A 14,170-nucleotide genomic window follows, 5' to 3' on the forward strand; every position below is an offset into this window, starting at 1 on the left:
TAAGTTCCGAAATAGGAAACGAGGGAATTTGATTCTTCCAGTTTACGATCAAAGTCGGTATACCACCCACAGATGAAAGTGAAAGTGAAGAGTGAGTTTAAACTTGATGCTTTTAAGTAAACCGTAATTTAAAAGGGAGTGGGTCAAAGTTGGTTTGCCCAACTGAATCATAAGACATCGATCTCAGCACTTGACATGGTCACCTCGGGCACTTTTTGCTTTGGTCTGTCAGCTGTCTGTTGCCAGGTACTTGGTATACTGACCTTTGAAGACCAAAGCCACTCACTGGTAAAGTGTGCCCATGGTTAACAAAGTAATGTCCAGTTATCTCACATGTAACAAATGCGAGCAAAAAATATCTTAAAGGCCCACTACCTTTCCAAAGCAAAATTTAAAGGTTTCTTAAAAACATAAATAACAAAAGAAAATGCCTATCCATCGCCTAAGATGAGGTAACAGCATCAAACATATGGAAAATTTTCTCTGTAACATATGATAACAGTGGAGAGTTATTTCGCTGTTTTGTCTTCTGGCATAGTAATATCCAACTACTGCGCGGTATTTAGGACGACGGCGGGAAACATAAGACGACCCGCGTTATGAAAATCAAAATTCATTTATTTTAATCAAAATTTTCTGAAGATGATGATGAGTGTAGTATTAAAGATGAGTTAATAACTTTTGCGACTCTACAAAATTATCGATCTCGTTTTACATTCCCATTTCAAAAATTAAAAGCTGTTTTGGAAAGGTAATGGGCCTTTAAATACAAAAAAACAAAAATGTGAAAAATTGCAAAATAAAGTTATGCTAACATGTCCGATTTCTTTTTTTTTTCATGTGCAACACCAACCTACTCGTATATTTTGACGATGACCTACATTTTTCCTGCATTTATTAGGGTAAGTGCTATGTAATACATCATGTATGGGTATACACTATACAATTATTCATATTATGTTTCAAGCAATTATGGGTTGTAATATGACTGAAGGCAAGGCCCTTTTCAGTCAAATGTTTCAGTATTCATTAATAATGCAATGTTAAAAAGTGCAATTTATGGAAATAACGGAGCTGAATTTTCTGTTTATTTTTTATTCATATATTCACCTTGTCCCCAAAACCCCCATTTGAGAAAGAAACCCCTATTATATATAATTAGGAATGAAGAAATTTCATTTCTGTAACAGATATTCCATTTGCCTGATGAAGATTACGTTTGTCAGATCATAAGAGTGTTTGAACCGCTCGATTATATTATGAGCTTATTTTACTTCAAAGCATCATATCCCATGGTAATTATCCATGATTCCCCTCTCCATAAAAAAATGGGGGCCAGAAACTGAAGCTGTCAGTGTGTATGGCTGGATTTTGAAGATTGGGTTTTTAGGTCATCTGACCCAAAGGGTCAGGATGACCTATAGTCATCATGCACCGTCCGTCGTCGTCCGCCGTGCGCCGTCCGCCGTGCGTAAACTTTTCATTCAAACAACTTCTTCTCAATAACTGTAAGGCCCAAAGTACTCATATTTGGCCTGTAGCATACTTGGATGAAGGGCTATCAAAGTTGTGAAAATAAATGACCTTGACCTACTTTCAAGGTCACAGGGGTCAAATAGGCTAAAATCTTTGAACGACTTCTTCTAACTAACCAAAAGGTCCAGGGTACTCATATTTGGCCTGTAGCATGCTGGGATGAAGGGCTACAAAAGTTGTGAAAATTAATGACCTTGACGTACTGTCAAGGTCACCTGGGGTCAAATAGGCTAAAATCTTTGAACGACTTCTTCTAACTAACCGAAAGGTCCAGGGTACTCATATTTGGCCTGTAGCATGCTGGGATGAAGGGCTACCAAAGATGTGAAAATAAATGACCTTGATCTACTTTCAAGGTCACAGGGGTCAAATAGGCTAAAATCTTTGAACAACTTCTTTTAACTAACCGAAATATCCAGGGTTCTCATATTTGGCCTGTAGCATGCTGGGATGAAGGGCTACCAAAGTTGTGAAAATAAATGACCTTGATCTACTTTCAAGGTCACAGGGGTCAAATAGGCTAAAATCTTTGAACGACTTCTTCTAACTAACCAAAAGGGTCAGGGTACTCATATTTGGCCTGTATCATGATGGGATGAAGGGCTACAAAAGTTGTGAAAATTAATGACCTTGACGTACTGTCAAGGTCACCGGAGGTCAAATAGGCTAAAATCTTTGAACAACTTCTTCTTTGGCCTGTAGCATGCTGGGATGATTGGCTACCATAGTTGTGAAAATGAATGACCTTGGCCTACTTTCAAGGTCATAGGAGTCAAATAGACTAAAACATTTGAATGACTTCTTCTAACTAACCGAAAGGTTCAGGGTACTCATATTTGGCCTGTAGCATGCTGGGATGAAGGGCTACCAAAGTTGTGAAAATAAATGACCTTGATCTACTTTCAAGGTCACAGGGGTCAAATAGGCTAAAATCTTTGAACGACTTCTTCTAACTAACCAAAAGGTCCAGGGTACTCATATTTGGCCTGTAGTATGCTGGCATGAAGGGCTACAAAAATTGTGAAACTTAATGACCTTGACTTATTGTCAAGGTCACCGGGGGTCAAATAGGCTAAAATCTTTGAACGACTTCTTCTAACTAACCGAAAGGTCCAGGGTACTCATATTTGGCTTGTAGCATGCTGGGATGAATGGCTACCATAGTTGTGAAAATGAATGACCTTGACCTACTTTTAAGGTCACAGGGGTCAAATAGGCTAAAACCTTTGAACGACTTCTTCTAACTAACCTTTGAACGACTTCTTCTAACTAACCAAAAGGTCCAGGGTACTCATATTTGGCCTGTAGCATGATGGGATGAAGGGCTACAAAAGTTGTGAAAATTAATGACCTTGACGTACTGTCAAGGTCACCGGAGGTCAAATAGGCTAAAATCTTTGAACGACTTCTTCTAACTAACCGAAAGGTCCAGGGTACTCATATTTGGCCTGTAGCATGCTGGGATGAATGGCTACCATAGTTGTGAAAATGAATGACCTTGCCTACTTCCAAGGTCATAGGAGTCAAATAGACTAAAATCTTTGAATGACTTCTTCTAACTAACCGAAAGGTTCAGGGTACTCATATTTGGCCTGTAGCATGCTGGGATGAAGGGCTACCAAAGTTGTGAAAATAAATGACCTTGATCTACTTTCAAGGTCACAGGGGTCAAATAGGCTAAAATCTTTGAACGACTTCTTCTAACTAACCAAAAGGTCCAGGGTACTCATATTTGGCCTGTAGCATGCTGGGATGAAGGGCTACAAAAGTTGTGAAACTTAATGACCTTGACTTATTGTCAAGGTCACCGGGGTCAAATAGGCTAAAATCTTTGAACGACTTCTTCTAACTAACCAAAAGGTCCAGGGTACTCATATTTGGCCTGTAGCATGCTGGCATGAAGGGCTACAAAAGTTGTGAAACTTAATGACCTTGACTTATTGTCAAGGTCACCAGGGTCAAATAGACTAAAATCTTTGAATGACTTCTTCTAACTAACCGAAAGGTTCAGGGTACTCATATTTGGCCTGTAGCATGATGGGATGAAGGGCTATCAAAGTTGTGAAAATTAATGACCTTGATGTTCTTTCAAGGTTACAGGGGTCAAATAGGCTAAAATCTTTTAACTACACCTTTTAATTAACCCAAAATCCAGGGTACTCATATTTTGCTGGTGGCAAGCTGGGATGCAGGGTTACCATAGTTATAAAAATGAATGACTTTGACCTTCTTTCAAGGTCACGGGTCAATTAAGCTAAAATCTTTTAACTACACCTTTTAATTAGCCGAAAGGTCCAGGGTATTCATATTTAGTCAGCAGCATGCTGAGATAAAGGGCTATCAAAGTTGTGGAAATGAATGACCTTGACCTACTTTCAAAGTCACGAGAGTCAAATATTCCAAAATCTTGAATTTTGAACTTCTTCTGAAGTTCTACCAGTGTGATTTAGCTGAAATCTGCATGAAATGATCCTGACATGGTCCCGACCAAGTGTTGTTATATTTTATGTCAATCCAAAATCCAAGATGGCTGCCACAGATGATCCAAGATGGCTGCCACAGATGCCATCTTGAAAACACATTTTGAACTTCTTCTCAAGTTCTACCAGTGCAATTTAACTGAAACTTGAAACATGAAATGCGGCTTATATGATCTTGTCAAAGTGTTGTTATATCTCTGGTTGATCCCAGATTGAAGATGGCTACCATGACACCATATCTAATTATTTTCCTATAAAGCTATTGCCAAGATAGTCAGATGACCGTTAAGGCCCTTGGGCCTCTTGTTTCTTATATTTTCATGCAGATGTTGCCTTAGAAGTGCTTTGCACTTTGTGCCCTTTGCATGATGGGCTGTGCCCTTATTATGTTTCTTAACGCTGTCGTAATTACCGTGCGTTAGTTGACTATCATTTTGCCAGACATCAAAACAACAGCTTACAAATAGTATAGAAAAGTATCCCAATGCAATAAAAATGCAATTGTACCATGCCTCTTGATCTGAAAGATAATGAAACCTTTTGTGTTTACCCTAATCTTGCACAATTTTACATGCTTGATTTTAACGTCTGTGGGTCTCTGTGCATATGACTTGGTACACTTCAAATTTAAACAAAAAATACATGTCTATTCGATTCTGTGAACAGACCGTACAGTTTCCTCATATTTTTGTACCGTCGCCATGTTGGATAAGGGTAACTGCAGTTATCCTAATCTGGTTCCTCCCTGTGTCCGTGAAACTAGCATTTGGTGTTATAACTTCATCTTAGACCATTGATATCAATTATTTTTTATGCTATTATTGTTGTAAATCTCTTATATGTTTCTGGTACTACTGGATGCATTATTGGTTTATTTTTTCATGTTTAAACAGTTGGACAGCTGTGGCGACATGGCGCTGGGTAGCCAATGATGACAACTGTGGTATTTGTCGTATGGCGTTCGATGGTTGTTGTCCCGACTGTAAGCTACCAGGAGATGACTGTCCATTAGGTATGACCGGCCTTTTATTTATCAACTGTTAACTTCCATTTGGATTCAAATACCGTATTAAACGTAATAAGAGCCCAGAGTGGTTAAAAAGTCAAAATATCATTGCTTGTTTATTTACCGCAAAGGGAATAAAAAGAACTTCTAATAAAGCTTCAAAGCTTGTCAGAAAATTTTGAACGAGTTAAAGATGGGTTTAAATAGGTTCGTTTGGTTTAATGCCCTATTAAAAACCAAAGTCATATAAAGACAAGCCAGGTTTAGGAGGTGGAGAAAAGCTGGAGTATCCAAAGAAAAAAACATCAACCTAAAGTCAGTACCTTATAACTACCCCACAGGGGTTTCAATCATGCAACCTAGATGTAGAGGGCTTGTGTTAATGCATCAAGATAAAGGAGGGACATAATGGCTCCACAAGGTAATCATGGACCTGAACACAATTTGGCCACATTGCTTTAAAGGGACAATTCACTCAGGCTTATTCTTTTACATAACCAAGAAGCAAAATATGGCATAAATGTATTGTTCTACATTTCTTATGAAACATATAACATAAAATATTGACAAATTCCACGTCATTGTAAAGTATTTTAATTGATACCATTGAAATTACAAATCGTTGATCAATATGATAAAGCAGGTACATGTATACGTTGTACCCTTACCCGAGCCAAAGTCACGCACGCTAAACAAATGAACTACATAACCACTGAGGCGGTGATAAAATGATTTTTAGGCAAGACAATTCACCTAATAAGGTAAACACACTACTGTCAGAGCGATTTGAGCAGTTCTAGACAAAAGTTGCATTACTTTATGAGCAAGGGACAGGGTTCAGCATACAAGACTTTTGACCACAATGTGTAATGGCGGACAGCGAGCGAGTTTGAATATTTCACACACATTTCACCACCATGGGCTTTTCTGGCATATCACAGTAAAACCGACTGATCTAATTTCCATTAGAACTGGTTTGTTTCCAATATATGTACAAATTTTAATGTTCTCTTAGACCGCATTGTACCTTTAAACAAATTCTTCTCTGAAAGATGCAAATTGATCTATTGTTCATGTTTTGTATGTAGTATATGTATTCTCCATGTATATATCACTGTTTTGTGTTGACAAGGTTGGGTGAGTATTTTCACCAATGTTTGTTTTCTTTCTGTTGACAGTTTGGGGTGAGTGTTCTCATTGTTTCCATATCCACTGTATTGTGAAGTGGCTCAACTCCCAGCAAGTGAACCAGCTGTGTCCGATGTGTCGACAGGATTGGAAGTTCAAAGAATGACAAAAGCAAATCACCTTTACTGAAAAAAAGTTGATACATAATTACATATTACCCTGACCCAGGTGACACATTCGTGATATCATCCTGCACCGCAGGCAGAAAATGTTCTTTTGAAACTGTTATCAAGAGTATTCCTAGTGTGTGACAATCAATATGACTAATTAAATTATTTTGTAGAATTCAACCATTCATTGTGTATATCGTAAAATGATTTAAATTTGAACATGTACTTCGCTTGTATTTGTTATATAAAATGAATATCTCTTACTACATTGTATGCTAAAAATAACACTGTATAGAAATTGGATTTTGTTTAAGAGAATAATTACTTATAGCTTGTATTAGAAAATGCATACAGCGTTACAAGTAAATTTACAGTTGGCAAGATGTTAAATGTTCGGTTTTTGTTGTAGATGTACAATGACTTCAGAGGAAGTTGATAAAATCATTAACAACTTTGTGATGTTTAACTTTGGTTTATCGATGATGAAAGTTTACAAGCACTTGAATAGATGTTGAAGAAAGAGGACTAATTTGGTTTAAACTTATTAAATGTGAGTTTGAGCAGATGTTTAGTGATGAAGTGAACCAAAATAATTAAAATTAGACTTGTAATTCCACTCCACTATAATGGTCTACAATACGCTCCAATATATAAAAGCCAATCAGAATGTCGCCTACAAAATCTTTGGTTGATTATTTGTAAATATGAACAGCTAATGATACGGACGTGTTACAATTCAAGGCCATGGGGTCATGCTGAGCTGACCTCAACAGGGATTGTTAGATCTTGTATTTGAGCATCTTAGAACATCGTAGTGGAGCGTATGACTGTGAGCTTGAGCAAATATTTATAGTGTGACAGTGAACTGTTTGATAGTTAGCTTAATGTTTGACTGTGAGCTTGAGCAAATGTTAAGTGTGAAAGTAAGCTGTTTGATAGTGAGCTTAATGTTTGACTGTGAGCTTGAGCAAATTTATATGTTTAATGTGAAAGTGAACTGTTTGTCTGTGAGCTTGAGCAAATGTTTAGTGTGAAAGTGAACTGTTTGTCTGTGAGCTTGAGCAAATGTTTAGTGTGAAAGTGAACTGTTTGTCTGTGAGCTTGAGCAAATGTTTAGTGTGAAAGTGAACTGTTTGTCTGTGAGCTTGAGCAAATGTTTAGTGTGAAAGTGAACTGTTTGTCTGTGAGCTTGAGCAAATGTTTAGTGTGAAAGTGAACTGTTTGGCTGTGAGCTTGAGCAAATGTTTAGTGTGAAAGTGAACTGTTTGTCTGTGAGCTTGAGCAAATGTTTAGTGTGAAAGTGAACTGTTTGTCTGTGAGCTTGAGCAAATGTTTAGTGTGAAAGTGAACTGTTTGTCTGTGAGCTTGAGCAAATGTTTAGTGTGAAAGTGAACCGTTTGGCTGTGAGCTTGAGCAAATGTTTAGAGTGAAAGTCAACTGTTTGGCTGTTAAATGTTGATAAATGTGAAAACGTAAGAAATTGATGTAAGTACACATAAGATGATTGATAGAAAATGAACATCTAAAAAATGTAAGTTTCGTCATTGTTATTTATTTACTTTTGTTCTGACAAAATAGAATACAATGATATATAAAACATTATGATGTTGTAATTTGTGTTCGACACAAATACAAACAGAATTGATAATTCTCCTGTTTTCCTCACCATGTCTAGCATGACCACAATTACAAATATACTGAATTTATTAAAAGACAGTTACTTTTCAGCTCACCTGGCTCGAAAGGCTGATGAGCTTTTGCTATTGCACGGCGTCTGTCGTCCGTCCGTCAACATTTCCTTTAAATCGCTACATGTCATAAAGTACTGCATGAATTTTAACATAATTTGGTCAGAAACTTTAGGGGAAGGGGATCAGATTTTGCATAAATGGTGACCCTGACCCCCCTGGGGCAGGAGGGGCGGGGCTCAATAGGGGTAATAGAGGTAAATCCTATAAATCGCCACTTGTCCTAGAGTTCTGCATGGATTGCAACCAAATTTGGCCAGAAACTTCCTTAGGGGAAGGGGATCAGATTTGCATAAATGGTGACCCTGACCCCCCCTGGGGCAGGAGGGGCGGGGCCCAATAGGGGTAATAGAGGTAAATCCTATAAAACGCTACTTGTCCTAGAGTTCTGGATGGATTGTAACCAAATTTGGTCAGAAACATCCTTGGGGGAAGGGGAACAGAACTACTTGTCCTAGAGTTCTGGATGGATTGTAACCAAATTTGGCCAGAAACATCCTTGTGGGAAGGGGAACAGAACTTGTATAAATTTTGGCTCTGACCCCCAGGGGGCAGGAGGGGCGGGGTCCAATAGGGGAAATAGAAGTAAATCATATAAATCGCTACCTGTCCTAGAGTTCTGCATGGATTGTAACCAAATTTGGCCACAAACATCCTTTAGGGAAGGGAAACATAACTTGTATAAATCTTGGCTCTGACCCCACTGGGGGCAGGAGGGGCGGGGCCCTGGGGGAAATAGAGGTAAATCCTAAAAATCGCTACTTGTCAAATTTTGGCTTTGACCCCCTGGAGCAGAAAGAGTGGGGCCCAATAGGGAAATTAAAGGTAAATATTCGAATTCCTTCAGAAAAGAAACAATGAACTTGTATTCAGAACATTACTTGGCATTACAAACCAGGTGAGTGATACAGGCCCTCTGTTTGTGAAATAACACAATTCAACTACAAATTACAATATGGTATATATTTTATTCATTATTTAATTATTTATTTTAAATGTACCTTCTTGTCGATGCTCTAGTGAAAATAACTACAGTATTTAAACCATTAAACACTCAGAGAGTGGTTAAATAAATAAGAAACAATAAAGGAGTGCTTATAGCCAGTTATAGGACCAAATTTGTGCTGATTTTTCACAAAATTATTGCCATCTCAAAAAAGAGGATGGGCTCTTATTGTGTCGAATATGGTTACTGTATGTTATGAAGATAAGCCTCAAACTGTACAATATGTGGGAGAGAGAACTATATCAAGGCCTGTCAGGCCCGAGATCTGTTCTCTCTCCCGCATATTGTACAGTTTGAGGCTTATTTCAAACTTAAAACATAGCAAGTCCTTGTGTTAATAAAGTACACTTTTATTTCTAATAAAAGCCAGGTTTTTTTTGCCTTTGTCTAGGAGCTCAGGTAACTCTACCAATGTGCATTCAACCATGACATAGATAGACTAAGTGTACTTTGTTATAATGCCAAATGCCAGTGTTCTCATTCATATTACAAAAGACAACCAAGCCCTTACAACTTTCCAACTTGTCTTTTTAGGGCTTAGACAAATGATGATATTTTAATAACACCAATTCTATTGACTTTCAGCCATGTACAAATTGATTATGTACAACACCCATCTTGTTTCTTGCTGAGAAACCCAAGGCACCAAAATCCCATACTACCAAGATATTTGGAAATAAGGAAAATGTTTTTGACAATATAAATACAGTTGTCTACTTTCTTCCATTATCAAGATTTCTCGGTTGACTGTCCAGATTTTAATGAACTCAGAGATGCATCAGCTTTTTCACTTAGAAGTTGGCAGGAGAATAAAAGACCTGAAAACAAAAAAATGAAAAATAACTATAATTCATGGCAGAAACTCTTAATTTGAATACCACATGCAAAAGCAGCATCAAAACAGGTTTGGTTAAATGTTTTGTTTTATTGTACTATTACATGCAACATTCAGGGTCATTCAAGGACAAAGCAGAGGTGGAGGAAAGCTGGAGTACCCATAGAAAAACCACAAACCATCACCTGGCAACTACCACATCTGGGTCCCAGATTTGTGGACTTCTAAACCACTCGGCCAACATGGCCTGAAAAATTAGTACAGAATGTTTAGAATTCAGCAATTGAGAACAGACACTTCAGGTAAATGGGCATTTAGTTTGAAGTTCATTGTCTGCATGCATGGGGAATAAGATAGGCATGGAAACAGATTTTCCATTCTAAGTAACAATGACCTTTAACTTTTGACCTTTTGACCTAGAAAGCAATCCCAGGCAAGCAATTTAAGAAAGGTAAATATGATGAAGATTGAGCTTGATTAATTTGTTTAAGGGATCTGATCACACCAAAACCTCTGTTGTATGACGGGTAAAGCTTACAGCAAACAGTTTTGGCTTTATTAGTTAAATGTCCTATTTACAGCCAGGGTCATGCAAGGATGTGCCAGGTATGATGATGAAGGAAAGCCGGAGAACCCAGAGAAAAATCACTGACCAGCAGTCAGTACCTGGCAACTGCCCTCATGATATTCAAACTCATGACCCTGAGGTGGAGGGCTTGTGGTTATATGTTGAGACATCTTGACCACTCGTCCACCACTTCAAATTAATAACAGCAAACTGTTTGTGGCAAGGATGCAGTAATCAGCAGCAAGAATCTGTAGGGGGAACAGTTCATACATGTTAAATATATGTATATCACATGGCCACTAACAAAATGTTAACAGCACATTACCTTGTAATTGTTCATCAGCGTCAGCCAAATTTGTTTGCTCAAACTTTTTAGTGGAAAATTTCCAGTAGTCTTCTGGTAGCCAGTCCTCTGCTTTAGTGATCTTTGGGTCTCGACTGGTGTTGGATCGCACTATAATGATTAATATATCACTTGTTATAAAGAAACCGTAACAAAATTACCCAAATGAAAATAATTGAAATACTTTAGAAATAGCACCAAATACTTTGTCCATTAGGAAATCAACTATAAGGTGCAGTCATGGTCTACTAGCTAGTCACATCTTTATGTACCTATGATTTGATTTTACTTCTATGCTAAGAAACGGACCAGTCTTTGCTTAAGTGGTTCTTAACTAAAATATCACATTCTGCAAATATTATGAAGATCAATAAATTCTGTAATTTGTTTCAAACTTAATTATATCAATTTTTTAAGTTCTACAATATTTAATTACTTTCTAATGCTTCTTCAACCTCCTTGCACATTTCAAACACCTCACTCCCTCGGCCATGTAACCGCTCTCCTAAAACAAAATCATTGTTTCATGTGTGTAAGAAGCTATTATAGGCTTTGTGGACATTCAGATAATTAACGTGCAAAATGGTACATGGAGATCAAGTGAATGACAAAATGCAAAACATGATACAGTTGCTCAAGTGTGCAAAATTTGTGCTTTTCAAGAAGTATATTGCTTGATATAATTTCCAAAAGTTGAAAATCAGGTGCGTAATGTACGAACAGGCTTGCGGACCTGAAGTATTGGAAGCATCACTGGTACCGGTATATACAATTTTTGAACAGGAATAATAGTGATGAGATTTATCATTGTTAACATCTACGTACCATCAATCGTCCTCAGTTTCGGTAGTAATTTTGATAATTCTTTTCTGTATCCGACATTAACACAGAAAGGATTGGATAAGGCTTTGTCATTAACTGTCAGACTCTCGAGTTTTTCTAGACCTTGTAGACATCTAAAGTTTTCAACACTGAAATAAAATGGGGAAATAAATGAATCAACAACTTTTTAATTTATTTTTGAATTACTTGATCCCAATAAAGTGGATTTTTTTTTCTAGACTGACTCACTTCTTTCCAAAACTGAAAATTCATTAAAATTTCACTAAATAAACATGCATTTGAATATAAATGGACATAAAAACGCATCTTTATATCGAAAAAAACAACCCAAACTATACATGTACATGTGTATATATAGCTAGAAGTTCATACAAATGGACAGAACATTGTGAGTACTATGAATAATGGAACTCCTTCAATATAAGGGTATATGTATTATAATTTATTTATTCAGTTCCTCAATTTTTTTAGGATCAAATTTTCGCCACCATAGCAATGTACTGTTAAACCGCAAAAAATATTAACTCCACAAAAATAACCTTCTTTGCAGCATGCCCAGTACACTAGCTGGTTCTGGATAACATCAAGTAACTGGTGGCTGGTACATTGGTCAAAGAATATTGACAAATCCTTTTGACATTCTGTATCAGAATTAACTCAGGTGACTATTAGGCTAGCCCTGTGTTTCTTGGTTTTTTTCTAAGTTGGGAATTTTTTTCGATACGACAACCATTATTTGGAGTGAAATACAAACCCCATATAAATATATAGATTTTTTACTTACCCACCAATTAGATTCCCAGCTAAATTGAGAGATTGTAAATTGTCCAGGGCTTGTAATCCTTCTAGAGACAACAGAAAGGAAAAATATAAAGCTAAGAGGTCTACTGGTGAATTTGTATTTCCAGTATTGTTGAAGCTTGATCAGTAAACTTATACACATAGCCTTCATATTAGAGGCTATGGTGGCTAAGTGGTTAAGATGTCCAAATAATACCTATATAAATATGTAATACCACAGTTTAAATCTCGTGTGGGCAGTTGTCTAGCATGCAGGCATATTCAACCACTGAACTGATTAGGCAGGATATCACTTGAGATAATACATTAGGCTGTTTAAGGTCTATAGGTATGTACAATGGGCAATAACTCCTTTAAAAAAGTACCAGATATTTCTTAAAAGTTACCATATCCAAAATCTTCCAGAAACACACTGGTATAAAAGATCACCATAGAAATATAATTACATGAACCAACCATCATTTAATCTAACCAGCTTCAAATATGAAACTCATCCTACAAAGTAATTTGTATAATTAGTTGATTTTAATGGAACTCACCCAGAGTCATAATTCTGTTGGCTGAAAGATTTAAAGCAGTTAAGTTTGAAAGTCCTGCCAATTTGGTAAGCTTTGTGATGTCATTTCTAGACAGATTGGCACGCTGTAATCCAGTACACTCCCCTATACATCCAAGATCGGAAATGCCTGTATGAATAATGAAAAATATTTACCTGGGTATAACAAATTCAGCATTTTGTAGATACAACTATTAATACCAGTATGTAAGGAAAATGAAACAAATGCATCATTTCTTTACTTTTATTTATTGTATGGAATTAGATGAACAGAAAAAAAATCTTAGAAAATATTCTGTATTTGTTGGGATCTTACCGCGAATTTTATTACAGCATATGACAACTATTGCATTACAATGTACTAAAGATGGACAAGGGACAAAAATCTGACTTAAAGCGGAGTGTGTAAGGCAACAAACTTGGCGCATTGAAGGAGCTATAAGTATAGATGAATCTATCTGAAATTAAGTTATTATTGGAACAAAAAATACATTATTTTTTTTATTGCAACACTAACAGTATGATAGGTTGTAAATTAATTATTTCTCTGTAATTCAATTGAATACAGGTAGAATACATGAACACAGCTACCTAATTCTCTAAGATTGATGGAATGGATGCTTTCTAGTTCAAACTCTCCGCTTCTGGTCTTCAGTAGGGCTTTCGTTACTTTTCCTTCTGGAAGTTAAAGCAGTTTTTTTCTTTCAACAGACAGAACATGTTCAAAACATACATACAAAGATCAGAAAGTAGTCTATTCTAGTCATTTTACAATATATCTCCACTTCAAAAAATATGGATAACATGCTGACGTTCACCAAGCAAGTACACCGTATCGATGGCATTTATGAATATTTTAAAGTATTATTAACAAACCTTCCATACTGTTGATTTCTAAAATATCATCACGTACATTTTGGTTGCGACTGTAAACAAAAGTGATGTACTCGGTAACTATTATTTAATTATTATTTTTGTTAATATAAATTATTATATAAAAACAAAACATATTAAATCTAATTAGTGAACTATTATTTAGCTAATAATGTAGAATGTTTTTTGATATTTTATCAATGAATATTTAAAGACGTACATTTGTTATAAATAAAATTTTTTACACTATCGCTAAAAGGTTATTTCCTGTTTAACA

General features: G+C 36.4%; 1 protein-coding gene and 1 long non-coding RNA gene across 2 annotated transcripts; one reads left to right on the plus strand and one right to left on the minus strand.

Moving 5' to 3' along the window:
• On the plus strand, window positions 1-6,218 carry LOC138333874 (uncharacterized). The gene is made up of 3 exons (XR_011210040.1): window positions 1-91; window positions 4,910-5,028; window positions 6,201-6,218. It is a non-coding gene; the product is annotated as an uncharacterized lncRNA (long non-coding RNA).
• Window positions 6,219-7,799: 1,581 nt separating this feature from the next.
• LOC138333873 (leucine-rich repeat-containing protein 61-like) lies at window positions 7,800-13,988 on the minus strand. The gene is made up of 8 exons (XM_069282517.1): window positions 13,897-13,988; window positions 13,612-13,698; window positions 13,004-13,150; window positions 12,448-12,508; window positions 11,646-11,791; window positions 11,257-11,325; window positions 10,803-10,931; window positions 7,800-9,892 (listed from the first exon to the last, which is right to left on the minus strand). Exons 1-8 carry the CDS (start codon window positions 13,901-13,903, stop codon window positions 9,804-9,806), a joined length of 735 nt encoding a protein of 244 aa, XP_069138618.1. The 5' UTR covers window positions 13,904-13,988; the 3' UTR covers window positions 7,800-9,803.
• Between the last annotated feature and the right edge of the window lie 182 nt (window positions 13,989-14,170).

The sequence above is a fragment of the Argopecten irradians genome, chromosome 10, assembly GCF_041381155.1.
Source record: "Argopecten irradians isolate NY chromosome 10, Ai_NY, whole genome shotgun sequence".
Lineage (NCBI taxonomy): Eukaryota > Metazoa > Mollusca > Bivalvia > Pectinida > Pectinidae > Argopecten > Argopecten irradians.